Genomic DNA, 16,996 nt, shown 5'->3' with positions numbered 1-16,996 from the left:
CAGCTCATCCAAAGCACAGAACAGCAACAACAAAAAATATTTCTTTTGGGGCTGTATTCTCTTATCTTGCATAAAACTGGAGCTTATTTCCTGGCAGATAATCACTTACTTTGTGATGATTCTCAGGTCGCGAGTCCCATGGCTGGAAATAATTTGTTTTCCACTGTGTGCACATTACAGCTTCTTTATGCTCTTGGCAGACATGATTATCTGAGGTTGGGATGTGAGCTATTAGCTGTGTGTCCTGCTTACTCCTGTTTGAAACCAGCTTTTCTTTCAAGGCATGCAAGAGAATGTATGAACTTTAAGCTGGAACCAGTTATAGGTAAACCGTTTTCCCCTTATCTAGAAACTTTCTGTTTCTGCCACGTATGTTGCAAGTGTTTAAACACTCCTCAGCTCAAATCAGTCCACTGAAGAATTTCAAAGAAACAAAACATCGCTCTATAAATACACTCCTAATACAAACATAAGAACATGGTTTTAATTCATGAATATGAATCCTCGTATTACAGTCTGTGGTGTTTTGCATTGTACCATGAGATCCCAGTTCACCTGCAATCACCTTGCAAGTGATGGCCCTTGTTTGACACCTGTTGGAAATGAAATACTTGTATATGAATGGGTGGAGCTGCAATGGGACCTCTCTGCTTAGGGAGGTCTTTGCATTTGAGCATTAACAAAGCTCACAAGTGTTTGTACAAAGTTTCATGTTGATCACTCATTTGTGCATTCCATACAAGTGCTTTTAATTTTTAGCATCCTCATTATGACCATGTTCATGTAAATGGTGACCTGTGGTAACAGAGCTCTCTGATAACACATGCTTTTGTTGGGTTGGAAAAAGAAAATAAAAAAGTTGGTCTTCAAGACTACCTTTTGAAAGAGGATGTGCACTGAACAGTCTCTTCTGGTCCTGGCTCTAGGTGTTCAATGAAATTGCATAGCCTGTCTGTGTTCGTATGACTTGTCCTGACATGTTGGTCATTGGAGGTGCTTGAATAAGTTTCCGTATGCATTTGCTTCATGCAGTGTGATCTGTTACCCTTTCCTCAGACTATAATCTGAACACTTTTTCTGACATTTTTGGAAACTAATTTCATATTGGTCTTTTTCCTTCCCCCACTTAAGGGTCAAGATGAGGCTGATCCATCAAAACCACCTTGGCTCAAAGGAGGGTAAGTGGTATTTTGAGACCTTGTTTCCCTGTGTTTATAATTACAGTATACTTTGAGGTCTGCAGTTCCTCTTAAGTAGAAGTAGCACTTCTGATGTTTTTAATGGCTGTTTTCAGGAATAATCAAGTGGCCGTGCCTCACTTAGGGCCAGGCTGCTGCTGAGTCTCCTCTTAGACAGCTGGAAGTGGTCTGTGCAGCTCTTCAAGACATCTGTGGTTAAGAACAAGGTTATAGTTTGCAATAGATAATCTGTAACGTGACGGCAGCAAGTGCTTATGGCAGTAGTATTAAGTAATCCTTGCCGAGCACCACAGAGTGGTCTGGATGAGATCCTTTTTTCTTTATCAGTCACTCATGTCACCAAGAAAGGGAAAGAGTACTCAGAAAGATTGCTGTGGTTTTTGCTCTTTGAAGAAAAAAAAGTAGCTTTGGGGAAGTGTTCTGTCTTTGCAATGATTTCTATGGTCACTGTGGTAGTCAAAACTGCAGTAACTCTGGAAATCATTGCAGTTTGTGATTTTTAAAGCAGTGATCATCATGCCTCTTTTGCACAGGTGAGAGTGAGAGGCTGTGCCTTGTCTCTGTGACATGCTTCTCACAGCAAATGAAGCAGACAAATTCTGATTGTAATTTCAGCATGATACTCTGCATAATAGGTGCCAACATGGTAGCTTCCCTAGAAGCCTCTCTGGGGAAAAAAAAAAAGACAATGACACATTTTACAAGCTGCTAGGTTGTGTGCCTTGTATGCGATTAGGGCAATACAGTTTGGTGGTGGTGCACTCATTAGGAGCCAATGTAGCAGCAGATTTACCTGAAGTCTCAGCAAGAGTTGGCTTGCTACATGCATTAAGTTAATTCTCATACTACTGAAGGATGCTTCCCTAATAAAACACAAAGTTAAATTGGAGGCTTTGTTATACGGCTTTCTGCTCTTGGAGTCATTTTTCTGTGATGTTGGTATTCCTGCAAAGCGTCCTCCACACCTGCGGATGCCTGGAGCTGCCTAGCAACCCCGCACTTTCCTAAGGAGCCCGGGATTTCGCTGAGCAGGCTGCTGGAGAACTGGCAATTAACAGGAGAAAAAGACAGTGATTTATTCTAACTATAAACTGCACCTTCTCCTGCTTTAACGAGGAGACAATGTACTGAGTTTATTGGTTCATGCACACACAATGATTTCCCAGCCTTAAAAATGAATACACCTACAGTCCTGAAATACTTAAAAATGGTTTTTGTCAATTTAAGGCAATGTTTGCTCTAGTTTGCAATTTTTTTCTCTTTTTATGTGAGCTATAACAAAACAGACTAATGTAGTTTTGAAAAAAGTTTGGTTTATTCACTGTACCCCCACATGCAAGAGATTTCTAGAAAAAGTTGTTGTGGGTGGTGAACCTTTAATTCCACAGTTAGCCACCTTGTGGCTTATTAGCCACAAAGTCTATTAAAGCACTTATTTTTAGAGTTCCTTTCATGTGTAGATTAGAGAAGTCGTGTCCTTTGAAGGAAATAATAATCTTCTGTCATCTTTGCTTAAATTTTCAAGATTTAATGTAAGCATCTGTGTGATAAAACTTGTATTAGAAGATGAATACTTGCTTCAAGCTATTTGCACTTTCAGCATAATGCTAAAAGTAGCTCCCTGTCTGCAATCACTGACTTTGGAGAGATAGCTTCAAAAAAAAGTACAATTGGTATTACGGATCAGTGTCTGGGTGTAATATCTCTCTATATTTTATTTATTGGTGCAAATCATCTTCTCACACAGAAATGCTATTCACTCCTCAATACAGCACTCCATAATAACGTTATAAATATTACATGCTTTGCAGAGGAGAGTTACCCTATTACATATAAAGCTACAATGTGCTTATCTGAGGCACTGTCAGTATTTCTGTCTGTGCAAACACTGATTTTGTAAAGTGAACTAGAGATTGTGTTTGAATAAAGAGGCTGAGGTACCTGAAAGCACAATAAGCTGGTTAATTTTGAAAATGAAAAATTGTTGCTGATTTTTTTTTAAATATTAACAAGCTAAAAGCAGGTCATCTAAGTATATAACTATCTAGGTACTACAATACCTGTCTTCAGTGGCAAAACCAAGCATTTATTCAAATAGTCTTGTTCTCTGTCAGTCTGGCTCACAATTGGTTCTATCATAAACTTCAGTCTATCGTAAATATTTTGCAAAAAACAGGTTGTAACTAGGCATGTTTCTCAAGCACAATAACTTGCTTCGGCTCATCTTGAATTTATAAAACATGCAATTTTAATGTTTTTCTTTCCTGGGAAATGTCAGAGTATCACAGTTCCCTTTCAATTGAATGAGAAAAAAATAGTCCTTGGAAATTGTGTAGAAAAGAAGTATAAATTCCCTGCTGTGCTATTTACTTTTAGGAGGAGCACTGACTCTGGATTTTTACTTGTGACCATTTCATTGCATCTTTTCAGCTTACAGACTCTCCCTTTCTATTTTGCATATGTTTTCATAATTCAAGTGATTTGACCCAAAACTTACCAATAAGCTATACTGTAATTTAAATAGCACTGGAATTCTTGGCAGCAGCTGGGTAGTCTTCTATGACACCTATTTTACCTCAGAACAGTTTCTTTAGTATTGGAAGGGGTTTGTAACATTAGTGCAGCAGACGAAATTCCATGTTTGATGCCAGCAAAACTGTTCTGACAATATAAACACTTTATGCAGATATTTCTTATTTCTTGATGTAGGTCAGATTTTTCTATAAGCCGGAAGGGATTATTGCAGTGTAACTCAGGCAAAAAGTTTTTCTGGAATTCTCTATTGGAAATGAGGGTAGGCTCTAGTAAAAGCACCCCATAGCCTCACTGTAAGGATTTCCAGCATTAGAAAACTGTTCTTGTTCTTGGCCAAATATTCCAATAGTTTTAATTAACTGCTGTAAATCTTCAACTTTCTCATGTCCATGTTTGTCTTCGTTCCCCAGCTGTGAGGTCTAGCTGTCGCAGCTGACTGCAGGTGGCTTGTGCTCATCGCGTAGGAGCGCAGAGAGCTGTGCGTGGTGCTCCTGTGCAAGTGTGACTCACACAGTTTGTGCAGTTACACGTGGATGTTCACCTTCCCACCAGGCTTGTTCAGCCAGCAGCAGCTGTCAGCTCAGCTGTGGCTCGGACGTGTCGCCCTCCTACGCCCTGTCAAAAAAGTCAATGTTTCCATTACAGTGCTATGGCATGCTTCTGTATGTAATAGACTGCTTCCCTCTTTGACACAGCCCTGTGCTAGGCTGTGCTATGATGTCCTTGTCCATTCTAGAGCATGGGCTGCTATAACATAGGTGTGGTCATTGTTGTTTCCTGGATGTTTGGTTGGGTTTTGGTTTTGATTGGGTTGGTTTTTTTTTTTTACTTTTGGCTGTATTGAATGGGAATTTGAGTAGGTCCTGCTTGCCGAGAGGTGCAAGTTGCCTCCTGTCACCAATTTTCATCACGTGCAAATTTGTAGTGCTAATTTGGTTCCCTAGACATGTGTCTTTTAGTGCAGTTTGAGCCATGCTCCTCTTTCCTGCAGTTGTGGTGTCCGAAAGCATTTCAGCTGGGTACAGTGTACCAAATCAGCAAAATATGCGGATTAAAAGTGCCAGTCAGTTTATCATGCAACTGCAAAAAGGGTGTAAGCCAGCATGATATGAGGTGAAAATGAATGGCCAAGGGTAGAGAGGCAGAAGTTTCCTGTACAGTCTCTGTAGCCAGGAAAATGGCCTTGGGAACCATATTCTTAGCGTTACCAAGGCATGAGAACAGCGTGGAGATGGGGAAGTTAAGTGAGACCCTGAGAGGGGCTGTGGGTTTTGGTTGGCAGCTGGGTGTCCATTGCAGGGAGAGAATCACATCACAAATGTGTTCTTCAGTTTGGGGAGAATATGATAGGCACAACAGCAGAGAAATGTGTGCTCAGTTCCGAACCATAGCAAAAAGCATCATCTTAAGGACTTTAGACATATGCAGTTGATTCACGTGGGTCCTTCAAGCTGAATTAACAGACCTCCTTCAAGCACAGACATATATCCCTGTGGTGTTACCAGTGCACGGCAGGATCCAGATAGAAATTATTCAGCCTGGTTTCATCAGGAAGGAAGAGGCTGACACGTTTTATTTCTGCAGACTCCAAGTGTTGTGGGATAATGTCCCTTTTGCTCTATCGCCAGCTCCACTGGTGAATGGCAGCTCTTGTGTGTAGAAGTCTGTATGACTTGAACCCTGAGCACCAAAGAAAAAATCATCTCCTTTCTCCTCAGATGTGAGGTTTTTCCTCTAATAATTGTATGGACCTCGAGGGCCAGGATTAAGTATGTTCTAGGCTAGAATGAGATGATGAGTAGCAGCATCCTGCCCCTGGGCCAATCCACTTTGGCATGCTCCCTCCCAACCACCAACACCAGGCAGAAACATCTGGATTGTTGTGTGTGAAGAAGATAAACACTTAATCGTTTTTAGCATTAACTTTACACTTTCTTAAGTATAATCTCCTGGCTGATTTTTCTTCCTCCAGTAAAGCATCCCCCACATACCCCAACCCTAAATTAATTAAATCAAAAGAAAGGGGATGGAGAAAGATTAGACAGGATGCTATCAAGTTTCCGAAGTCTTTCCTGCCACAACACTCAATGGCAACAATAAAATATAAACTGAGCTCTCCCTAAGGAGCAAAAGGTACTTCTGAAAACAGGGATGTGTGGCTCAGTTACCACAGACTAAGCCGTGTGTGAATTACTGCCAGGGAGCTCTCCTTCTGGCGTTAGGTAAGTATTTTTGCCAAAAAGGTGCCCCATAGAAGTGTCAGGAGTAAGGCTGCCTTCATCCATCGTGCTGGCAGCAGTGACTCTGAAGCACTGGGTGCTGTGCAAATGCGTGCCCAGCCTACTCTGAGCTAGCTCAGACCCCCACCTCTGAGAATGGAAAAATTACCTGGTTTTAGTGTGTTCGCAGCTTTGGTTGCATTTGCAATGGCCTGATTCTTCCTTTTCTCATTGACTGTGATATTAGCAAGGACACTGATGTTTTAAGGAAGGTTTTTATCATCTGTTTACTGTCTATCGCTGCTGATGAGATTTTTAATCTTTTTTTTTTTTTCCCCTTCCTGAATTTCCAGGCCTGCAGGTGGTCTCTATGGCATTGATAGCATGCCTGATTTACGCAAAAAAAAGCCAATTCCACTTGTCAGTGATCTGGTAAGAGATTTTTCTTCAGACACACAGTTATTGGTGCAAGTGGCTTCACTTTTTGACATGCGGTAACATTCATTGTCACTTTAAGAAGCTGAAGGTTTCCTATTTAGCTAAATTAATTCTTACAATAAGGGGTTAGGAGTTGTGCTTGAAAAAATCTCAATGCAGATGAGCTATGGTTTCGTAGACAGTTTCATTCATTTGGCAGAATTAAGATATTTCTTTTTTTTTTTTCTACACAGAATATTTGATTATTTTTAGGTCTGCATTATTTTTAAATGTTTTCCTAAAAATCACATACTTTGAGGAAAGTTACAATGTCCATGTGAGGTTTGGCAACTTACCAGAAGGTTGGAATTTCAGAGGATAGATAAATGAGCATATGTGCTTGGATTTTTAAAGTAATTTGCAATATTGCCAGTAGGCTTCTGCACTGAAGGAAGCATAAGAACGAAGCAACTAATGAGGACAAGTTTCATATGCTTGTGTGATATGGTGAAATAAGGCTTCTGCGGGACAAATGGTTTTCTGTTGGCTGTGTTCAGTACACGTAGCGATTGCATACTTGGGAGAAATGCTGAAACAGCTGAAAGACCAAAGTTTCCATATCCTGTAATTCCTGTGAAAAGATGCATGCAATTCTCTCTGCCAACTTACCCATGGGAAGCTTAATATGTGTCTTACTAACTGCTGGTATCCTAAATCCTTGCAATAATGGCATTAACTTGTGTTACTTCCTTTGTATGCTTTCAATCTCTCTCTCTACAGGCCATGGTAAGTGGAGCTGAAGACTACCCACCAAGTCTTCACCAAAAGTTATTTTACCTTATTTTCCTTCCACTTTTTTGCTTTTTGTTTTGAACCTGCAGTATTGCAGTGCATGCGTATCCAGCATTCTGTCCTGCTCCATCACTGATGGAATGAACTTTTTCAGTCTGTCTTCAAACAGCATAAAGCAGAGCATAAATTCAGGTTTCTGATAGGATTTGATAATTTCAAAGGAGATGTTCCTATCTTTAATTTCCTTCTCTGCCTTCGTCTAACTGGAGTGGCTTGCTGAAGGAGTCCTTTGTATGCCAGTGTGAGATGCTGCAAGGGCACTGCCCTGTACTGTCCAAAGCTGCAGAATTAGTGTGGATGTGATGAAAAAGAGGCAGTTTTGAGGGAAAAATGCTGTTCATTGTGTTCAGTGATGGCCAATGAATGTGATGCACATTCAAACCTGTGCTCCCAACCCCGTCTGTTCTTTTTTTTTTTTTAATATCCTGTTTATTTGTAACCCTTTCACTGTCATGTTTGGGGGTGTTGTGTATGTTATAAAACTGATGAAATAACGTCCTGTTGGATATGAATGAAGTTAGATATAGAAGAGTGAGTCCCGTGTAGTGATCTTAGGCAATAGCAAGGTTACCATTGCTACCAGAACACGGAAATGGAGATGTGAACCCAGGTTTCATTGACAGATCTTACCAGAGAAACAGTAAAGTTTACCAGAGTGAGACTGGTTGTGGGCAGATGGAAATGAGTTGGAGACCTTTCAGAGTATGCATTTGACTCTTCTGAGAAGTGAGCTATCATTTAAGAAACCAACTGGAATGCAATAGACTGCTGGTTTGATGTCTAGGATGACAGAGTCCCCTTGGTCACATCCCTGGGCATATAGTGCCAGTGCATTTCTGAATGTTGGTGGTGAATAATAATTTTTCTTCCTTCTTAGTCACTGGTTCAGTCCCGGAAAGCCGGAATTACCTCAGCAATGGCCACTAGAACATCTCTCAAAGATGAAGAGCTGGTAAGTGGGAGGGTTGCTTGGCTCCTATTAACTTTTAGTAAGCAAATTAAGGGAATTTGGCTCTCTGGGATGCAGAGCGAGCTTCACAGATGTCTTAAAATATAGATGCAAAGCTTCTTGTATCATTTATCATAGAATCATAGAATGGTTTGGGTTGGAAGGGACCTCAAGGTCATCTAGTTCCAACCCCCCCTGATACAGGCAGGGACATCCTCCACTAGACCAGGTTGCCCAAAGCCCCATCCAGCCTGGTCTTGAACACTTCCAGGGATGGGGCATCCACAACTTCTCTGGGCAACCTGTGCCAGTGCCTCACCACTCTCACAGTAAAGAATTTCTTTCTAACATCTAATCTAAATCGACCCTCCTTCAGCTTGAACCCATTGCCCCTTGTCCTGTCACTGCACTCCCTGATAAACAGTCCCTCTCCAGCTTTCCTGTAGGCCCCTTCAGGTACTGGAAGGCCGCAATTAGATCTCCCCCTGAGCCTTCTTTTCTCCAGGCTGAACAACCCCAACTCTCCCAGCCTGTCCTCATAGCAGAGGTGCTCCAGCCCTCTGATCAGCTTCATGGCCCTCCTCTGGACTCTCTCCAACAGCTCCATGTCTCTCCTGTACTGGGTCCCCCAGAGCTGGACACAGTACTCCAGGTGGGGTCTCAGAAGAGCGGAGTAGAGGGGCAGGATCACCTCCCTCAACCTGCTGGTCACGCTGCCTTTGATGCAGCCCAGGACACGGTTGGCTTTCTGGGCTGCAAGCACACACTGCTGGCTCATGTTGAGCTTCTCATCAATCAATACCCCCAAGTCCTTCTCCTCAGGGCTGCTTTCAATCTGTTCCTTGCCTAGCCTATAGTTGTGCTTGATATTTGTTTAAAGAAACCAAACATGTAAAAAATAACATTTAATGTGTCAATATGATTCTGAAAAATGTAATCTTACCATTTTCTTCTGTGCTATCCACCATGGGGAATAGTGTGTGAAACTTCCTTTATGCAAGATATCCCTCATCCACAAACCTTAATTCTTTCCTTCCATCTCCTCCACTTTTTTAAATGCCTGGAGAAATGGTTTTGGAAGGGTGTCCTCTGCTGCTGCTTGTAAAAATTTGGTAAATTTGGCTACCTCAAATGTGTAGATTTATTGGACCGCTCATGCCTTTTCCCTTAAAACTCGTGTGTTAACCAGCAAAAACAGGTTCAGTTGCCTTCCTGGATGTTGGTTTATGTGTGCTCTTGCCTTTCAGAAAGCTCATGTCTATAAGAAGACCTTGCAAGCCTTAATTTACCCCATCTCTTGTACAACCCCGCACAACTTTGAAGTGTGGACAGCCACAACTCCTACCTACTGCTATGAGTGTGAGGGGCTGCTGTGGGGTATTGCACGGCAGGGAATGCGCTGCGGTGAATGTGGAGTCAAGTGCCATGAGAAGTGCCAAGACTTGCTCAATGCTGACTGCTTACAGAGTGAGTAGTGGCCAGTGGAGCGTGGCTGTTCCAAAAGTCTTACTAGAGCTTTCCTAAATGTATAGGTGATACCTCAGTGATCAGTGAAGCTGCATTTATTAAAATGAGTGCGTATTTTCTGAAAAGGTGCAATTGGGCTAAACCTCTCCCCACTGTCCCGTGAACGCAGACAGCTCCACTGACGCAGAACTTCCTTCCAACATTGTGCTTGATGTGCTTTAGAAGAAGGTTTAATTCTTGACTCTTTCACATCTATTTGGTTTTAAGCCATGTAATATTTAATCTCTCTTAGTGTCAGCTTGGGTGGTGTATTTGCTAACATACCCTGCATAGAAGAGAGACAGTGGACAGGGTGAATAGGGTACTAGGCTGGATATTCTGGCTTTTGTTTTGTCCCGCCTGCCATGGTATCCCAGTCAGGTTGCTCGTTTTAACCATCAGCCTGTTTTACTGTTTTAAGCTCTTCAGAGCAGCGCTGGGTTCCTGCTTAGGGGATAGAGTCCATGGACTTAGCTTGGATTCTCTGTACCAAGTACAGACTGGCAAGGTATTTTGTCTTTTTAATGGTAGGGGTCTCATGGCTGAACCACTTAAGAGACTGAGCCAGCACAGATGATGGGTCAGATAGGAAGGTGTTGTTTGAGTGTATGGGCAGTATTTCATCTTCCTGCTAGCATTTCTGTTTATTTTGTTGGGTTTTTTATTCACTCTTCAAAAACTAAGCCCTCTCTTCAAAGAAGAGCTCTTCAAAGAGCTGTGACTTTGCAGAATAAATGAGACCTTACACAAACAATGGAGAAGTTTGAAAGGAATTTGATTAAAGGGAGCAAAAAGAGAGAGAGAAAAAGTATTAATGTGGGCATCTGGCTTGGTGAGATTATTTTTATTTGCTTGTAAAACAGTGTCTTGATTTGGTCTCAAATTTATGTTCCTACATGACAGCAAAATATCTTAGTCTAAATGGAATATAAATTTCTGCCATATGTGTTAAATCTTGAGTAGGAAAGTGGGGCTCTTTCTGTTCACTCTTAATTTTCTTGGCATTCCAGCTTGATGGACTAAGTCTAAGGAATCAGAAAAGTTTGTGGAAATAAAAACAGGCTTACTGCAGATCCATGTCAGTGATTATAGGAATATAAAGAGTCAAATCTTGCATCTGCCTCAGGCTCTAGTTGTTTGGGAAAGCTAGACTGGATGATCCAGCAAGGGATACCAGTGAATCATATGTCATTTGTTTTTCTTATGGCTTATCTTGAGACCCCAAATGGATGTAGTTTATCCTTGTACTTTTGATATGTGCAGAGTTTTAAATAGGTCATAGTTAGGACTGGGGCTATTTGCAATGGCTTATTTATCAGACACAGCTGATACTGGTGAAACATCTCTGTTCCTCAGTTGCTTAGCGTTTCTGGATTTATCTTTGAGCGTTGCAAGGTGATCTTTACAGTTTATAGCATTTGAGGAATTGCATCATTGACACCTTGGCTTTGTTGCAACCATTTTGTGACTAAGCAAAGAGCTGCTGATAAGTATGTCCAGGCTTGATTGGGATGCATGTCCAAGATGTTATAATGTTGCAATGGAGATGAGTTATCCTGCTATGGGGAAAATGCTATGGAGAGCAGAGGAAAATAGCTAATGATTAAGAGGAAATATATTTCTGCAGAGGACAGCTCTGGCTATCCATATTCAAGAAAGGAGACTTCAGGCTGGGATGGGTACTGGAGAGAGTTCAATAGTAATGGGGAAAATATGAAACTGTCTTGAGAGAAGGTGGTATGAGTTTGTTAATCTTTCAAAAGAGAGGCTTGGCGGTGTGGGACAGGAGAAGCACAGGAATGATACTGTTTCAAAAAAAGTATAAATAGCCATAGTAGGTCTGTCCCAATAGAATGTTTCTAAAGGGATATTGTGGAGCCCAAGGTGGAGGTATAAGACATGTGCATGTAGAGCTCCTATGACTCTGGTTTACTCTTGCATCTATCCATGGCTTAAGGCCTTTCTGAGAAGTAGATGCTATGTTTAATAGCTGGCAGTGATGGCTCTGTGAATCTGTTTAATCCTTGTTTGAACCTGTTTATGCCTGAACTATGTTTGGGAAGAGGGAGATAAGCAGCAGGGAGGAAGATAGTCTGTTTAAGCGTACTGTTTACAAAAGAAAAAATGGAATAAATTTGCTGTAAGAAAATTAAAGGTGGAAGTAGAAGACAACTTCAGTGATGAGAGTAGGGAGTCTCTGGAACAGCCTCTGAAGAATAACCATGGAGGCAGGTTTGGTAATCTCTGGTTGGAATTAAATAAGATTATGCAATGAGCTGTGGGATGTGATGATGGCAATAGTCTGCACTTTTCTATGGAATAGAAGCAACAACTGGAAACAACTCTGGTTTTCATATATGGCAAAGCATTAAATAAGAACTTATTTTATCCATGGGATTGCAGATGTTTGCTTTGCACATTTCCTTTCAAAATGTAAACATAAAATGCTTCAGCATGCAGAGTTAAAGAAACAGAGAGGAGACAACTGAGAGTACACTGGGCTCAAAACTTGCAAAGCCTGTAGAAAGGTAAAACCCAATGAAACAAAAACTTTATTTACTGAGCTATTGAAAGCTGCCCAGCATCAGAACAGGGAAGATACAGAGACTGTGAGCCGGGGGTCTCTCAGGGTACCCAGTATGAGTGTGGTGGGTATCATTGTCTGGGGTAGAGATGTAAAGGAAACTGAAGATGGCAGTTGTGTAAATAAAAGACAGAGGAGGCAGAGGAAAGACAGTGCTGGGAGATTAAGAAAATGATGAGGCCAATATGTGGATGTGCTGTTGCTGTGTTTAGGAAAAAAAAAGTTATTGATACTAGAAATCTATTAAAATGCTTTTTCATGCAACTGTGTTCTTTGCTTTGGCATATCCATACTAAAATTCTTCTAACTGGAACCCACTGGAACAGAAGAAAAAAAATTAAATTAATTTTTATATATGTTTGAAGAACATAGGCTGTGCTTGCAGAATGAAAAATGGAGTTTCTGGGGGACAAGCGACAGTTTAGAGATCCAGTAAATTGAAGACTAAACTTTCTTGTGTGCTGAACTCAGGAGGGGTTTCTTCCTTACAGAAGCTTTATTGTTGCTGTTGGTAAAGAAAATAATAAAAAAATATCTTAGGACACGTCTTCACTTAGTTCTATTTAAGGCTTCCAGAAAATGTTACATTGGAGTAAAATGAATTTTCAGGCTGGTAACAAATACAATTCTATTGATTATACCTTGATGCCTCAGGATATATCTTCACTTCAATCTGTGTAAGTCTTCCAGAAAATGTTGCATTGGAGTAAAATGAATTTTCAAGCTTGTTACAAATACAGTTCCATTGTCTGTGCCTTGTAGACATCTGGGGTTTTATTCCTTAGAATCAGAATGTCCTGTTTATCCATCTTCTATCTTTCAGTGCCTTTCTGCAGTAAATAAAAGGATCTCTTTTCCCAAGTCTGTTAGAATTAAGTTTGGTTATTTCTGCCAATGGTGTTTTTCTTACCCTCTATATTTTTAAGAAACTGAGTATCTGATACAGTCAACAAATGTGTGGGACTGCAGTGATGAAATACTCAGATTCAGCAACACTTTGTTGCAATTTGAAACAAAATCCATTTGCAGACTGGTTCAGCAGGGGTGTTCCATGAATTGGCAATGTCTGAAGCACAGTAAAGTGGAATCAGTTGTGGCATGTGTGCTGCAGCCATCTGGTTTATGGCTCTGTTGGCACCAGGTTGTTCCTCTGAGAGGCTGTTTTTCTGTTGTAGGTACTTGGAAGATACTATTCTGATGATGGGGTGCTTACCTTTCTATCATAATCTCATAAATACTTGTTGAAGGGAAGATGCTCTCTTTCTAGCCTTCTGATATCCCTGGAAGTACTTGAAATCTCTACTGTATGAGTACACTTCCTTTCTTACTTGGTTGAAAAGGGATGGAGGGGTGTTCTTTAAAATCCCCGTAGCATGCAAGGCTTTTTTCCAAAAGAGAGCGTTTATCTCTTGCCCTGCGCACTGTTGTAGTACTAACTAAAATACAATGGGTTGTGCAACATTGGTATCAAAGGAAATGTAAAGTTGAGGATAGATGTGTAGGATACCAAGAAACAGATGCAGAGAAGTAGGCAGAATTATGAAGAGGGTGGAATGGAAGGACAGTATGCTAGCAAGGTCCTTGTAAAAGGGGCCTGTACAGTTATGGGCTAGCGTTTGAAAAGCCATAGTAATCCACTGGTGCACATGTGTCTTGTTGGGTGGGTTGTTTTGGGTTTTTTTTTGTAGTGATGCTAATCAGTAGATTACAGTTAAACCTGAGAAAAGAAATGACACTGGGATATCAGAATTTGAAAATGAGGAAATGAGATCTCAAGCTTCAAGCTACTGTTGAACATGAAATCTGTGTTGTGAGTGTGATTAGCCATATGTCTTTATTAGTGCTTCTTTATAGTGTGCTGGAACAACAAACCTTGGAGAACTTCACACAAGCTTTCAGGGCTGCATTACTGAATGCCCTGCTTTTGGTACTGTTTTGGCTCCTGGGTTCTTGGTTTGCCTCTGGACTTGTTCAGTGCTTTTTGACTCAGGACTAGAATCAGGTATGTTTGCTGCTTTTTGGATGAGAAAATTGTGTGTGTTGCACTCTGAATTCAGAGAATGCAGTCCACAGACCGGCTCAGTGAGTGGACTGTTGATGAGACCAATTAAGTCACTCTTGTGATAATCATCTTGGCTTCTGGGTTGAATGATGATTAGATACCATGGTGATGAACACTTGTTTGCTCCCAGAATCCTGTGTAGGAAAATATTTGCACAGAAGGAGGAAGGATACCTTTATTTGAAACTTGAATATCTATTTTAAGTTTCAGGAATACATAATTTCTAAGCATTATCCGCCTACTGAACAGCTGTCTTCTATCCTGCCAGTGTTGCTTTCTTGACTTTTTCCTGTTAAAGCACAGGGTAACAGGACTGGTGGCTTACTAATAGCTGTATCAATACAATTCCCAATATAGACATATTTGCTTTCTGTTTCCAGTCATAAATTGACTTGGAATTCAGTCCTAGAGAGGAAGAGAAAAGGAAAGCCTAGTGCCATTTGTATGATACTGTGCACAGTACTTGTATATTCCCATGCCCTTCTGTTGCCATTTATAGAACCACTCAAAAAGCTGATCCTCTGGCCAAAACCTTCTTTCTGCAGCTGAATAAATATGATCCAAGTCCAACAGCAGGAAAAGAACCTTCTGCCATCCAGTGTAGTGACATGCTTTGAGTTTATATCACATATATTATAGGTAATTAGTCCCCCAATAGTTGTTTTGAAAACTCTGTTGGTTTTGTACCAACAAGCAGGTGTTAAAATTCAGAAAGTGTGTGTTGTTGAGACAGTGGGTTTGTCTCTTCTTTATTAGTCCATATTGTTAAATAAGGTGTTTGTCTGATTCTGGCTTTTGCACTGTAGTTCAGGTGCAACCTCTGCAGGGAGAGAGGGACCATTCCCAGGGAATGAATAATGGAGCCTTCTTACCTGGGCAAATTACCTGGGCAGAGTGGGGGAGCAGCATGGATGGAGGATTTCCTCTGAAAGTCAGGAGGCAGAGCCAAGCCATAGAAGTGACTAAAGGGAGGGCTTTCTAGGGGTCTATGTGACATGTCTTGCACATCCAGGATGCCCCAGACTGCTGCTAGCCTTGCAGAGGGATAAATGCACTGTGCAAAGTCTCTGGAGGTGGTGGGGATGTTAAACGTGTTTTTAACTAGAATTCCTCCGTTCCTCCAAGTTTGCGTTCTAAAGCATCATTTGATGCTCCTGCAGTGTTTGCATTAAGGCAATGATGCAGACCATGCCACTCCAGAATTGTGATAACTTGTCCCATCTCAGTGATGAACAGTGAAACATTTATATTTGCAAGCTGCCTGGCTAGTAATTTATTTAGAAAATGGTTCTGAAATAGAGCACTCTGCTCATGCACAACGTGAACTCTTAATGTTTGAATTGGGTTCTTAATTTCCTTAACATCAGAAAGGTCAGGGCAAGGTTGATTTCTTTGGATCACTACAGATTCCAGAATTCCAGCTAGGAAAGGCAAATTGCTCGGTTTGGCCTTTCCCAATTTCCCAGTAATTTTCTGTAGTTCTGCATATACTGTGTAGAGTCCACCTTCATCCCCAGAAGACCTGGTTCTGTTAAAGCTGAATAGCACTTCTTATCTGAAGTTCAAAGTATAGCCCCCGGTATCATTTCGGTTTCATATTCCTTTAATAAATGTTGGCTCTACAGCTGGATGATTGCCTCATATAAGACATCACTTTGGGTGGTGCTAGTTCTTCATCACTGGTGAGCAGAGACAGCAGGGACCGCATAATTAATTCCAATATTTTGATTTCATTTCATCTTAAGCCAACAATAGGAAACTCTGGGGCAGATACATTTTATTGTACTAAATGAAATACTGAACATCAAGCCTCTAGCAAGTAAAATGAAAAAAATAATTATCAGGTAATGTGAAGTTATGGCTTGTTTTATACCCAGGTCTTTAATAGCGTGCTTTGGTATGAAGTGTCCTTAATGAACTCTGAAACTTCAGCAGTCACAGTCTGTTCCAAACCGTGTTTTTATTCTTTTTGGTTTGGATGGTGGAAGTTATAATTGAGTTTTGTTTCTTTATTGAAGTGAATTTAGTAACGGTGAAAGGTGTTAGATTGAAGGCCCTAGAAACGGATGTCTTCAGGCAGCGTTAGTCACTGGGCACCCTGTCGAGCCTGCTAACAAGGTTGCCTGTTATGTTGTACTGCTAGGGGTCCTTTGTGTGTGTGTGTGTGTGTTCATAGAATTTTATTCATATTTGGTCACTACCTGCTGAAACTGTTTCATATGCAAAACTGTAAAGCTCTATATTAAAGGTGCTCCAGATATCATATTTGCCCACTTCTTCCAGAAGAAAACAGTTTTATGTATCTTTGTGATTGATGGCTCCCTTTGCACCTGCTTTAATGCGTATTTTTAAGGTAACTTAATATTTGGTGAACACCTGGATGAAGATCATTTTTCTAGGACACAGCTTGCTTTAAATCCAAGAGAAGAAAAACAACCAAAGCATATTAAACAGAAATATTACGACTGAATGTGTTCGCCGGACTTTTGTACTGGTTTAACTTAATCTGATTTAAGATCATAACTTGAAATTGCTGCAGACTGCGTGTAGAGAGACAGTGCAATCTTGGGTTCCTGCTTTTCGTTTCACACCCTGCTTTGCCCTGTGAACTCATGTCAGTGCTTTCATTAACACATGCCTCACATTTGACACAATAGTCAGTGGCTGAATTTT

At 40.9% G+C, this 16,996-nt stretch overlaps 1 protein-coding gene across 7 annotated transcripts in view; it reads left to right on the top strand.

The window, feature by feature from the left end:
* UNC13B (unc-13 homolog B) overlaps positions 1-16,996 on the top strand; it is a 221,948-nt gene that overhangs the window by 130,530 nt on the left and 74,422 nt on the right. For all 7 annotated transcript variants that reach the window (XM_075740242.1, XM_075740239.1, XM_075740241.1 and 4 more), the window contains 4 exons: positions 1,132-1,178; positions 6,307-6,385; positions 8,100-8,174; positions 9,419-9,638. In XM_075740242.1, the coding sequence (XP_075596357.1) occupies positions 1,132-1,178; positions 6,307-6,385; positions 8,100-8,174; positions 9,419-9,638 (421 nt within the window). The remainder of the gene's footprint in view (positions 1-1,131; positions 1,179-6,306; positions 6,386-8,099; positions 8,175-9,418; positions 9,639-16,996) is intronic.

Source organism: Balearica regulorum, chromosome Z (genome assembly GCF_011004875.1).
Source record: "Balearica regulorum gibbericeps isolate bBalReg1 chromosome Z, bBalReg1.pri, whole genome shotgun sequence".
In the NCBI taxonomy this organism is placed as follows: domain Eukaryota; kingdom Metazoa; phylum Chordata; class Aves; order Gruiformes; family Gruidae; genus Balearica; species Balearica regulorum.
Note: the sequence above shows the minus strand (reverse complement) of the source record. Positions and strands in the feature narration are given on the sequence as shown.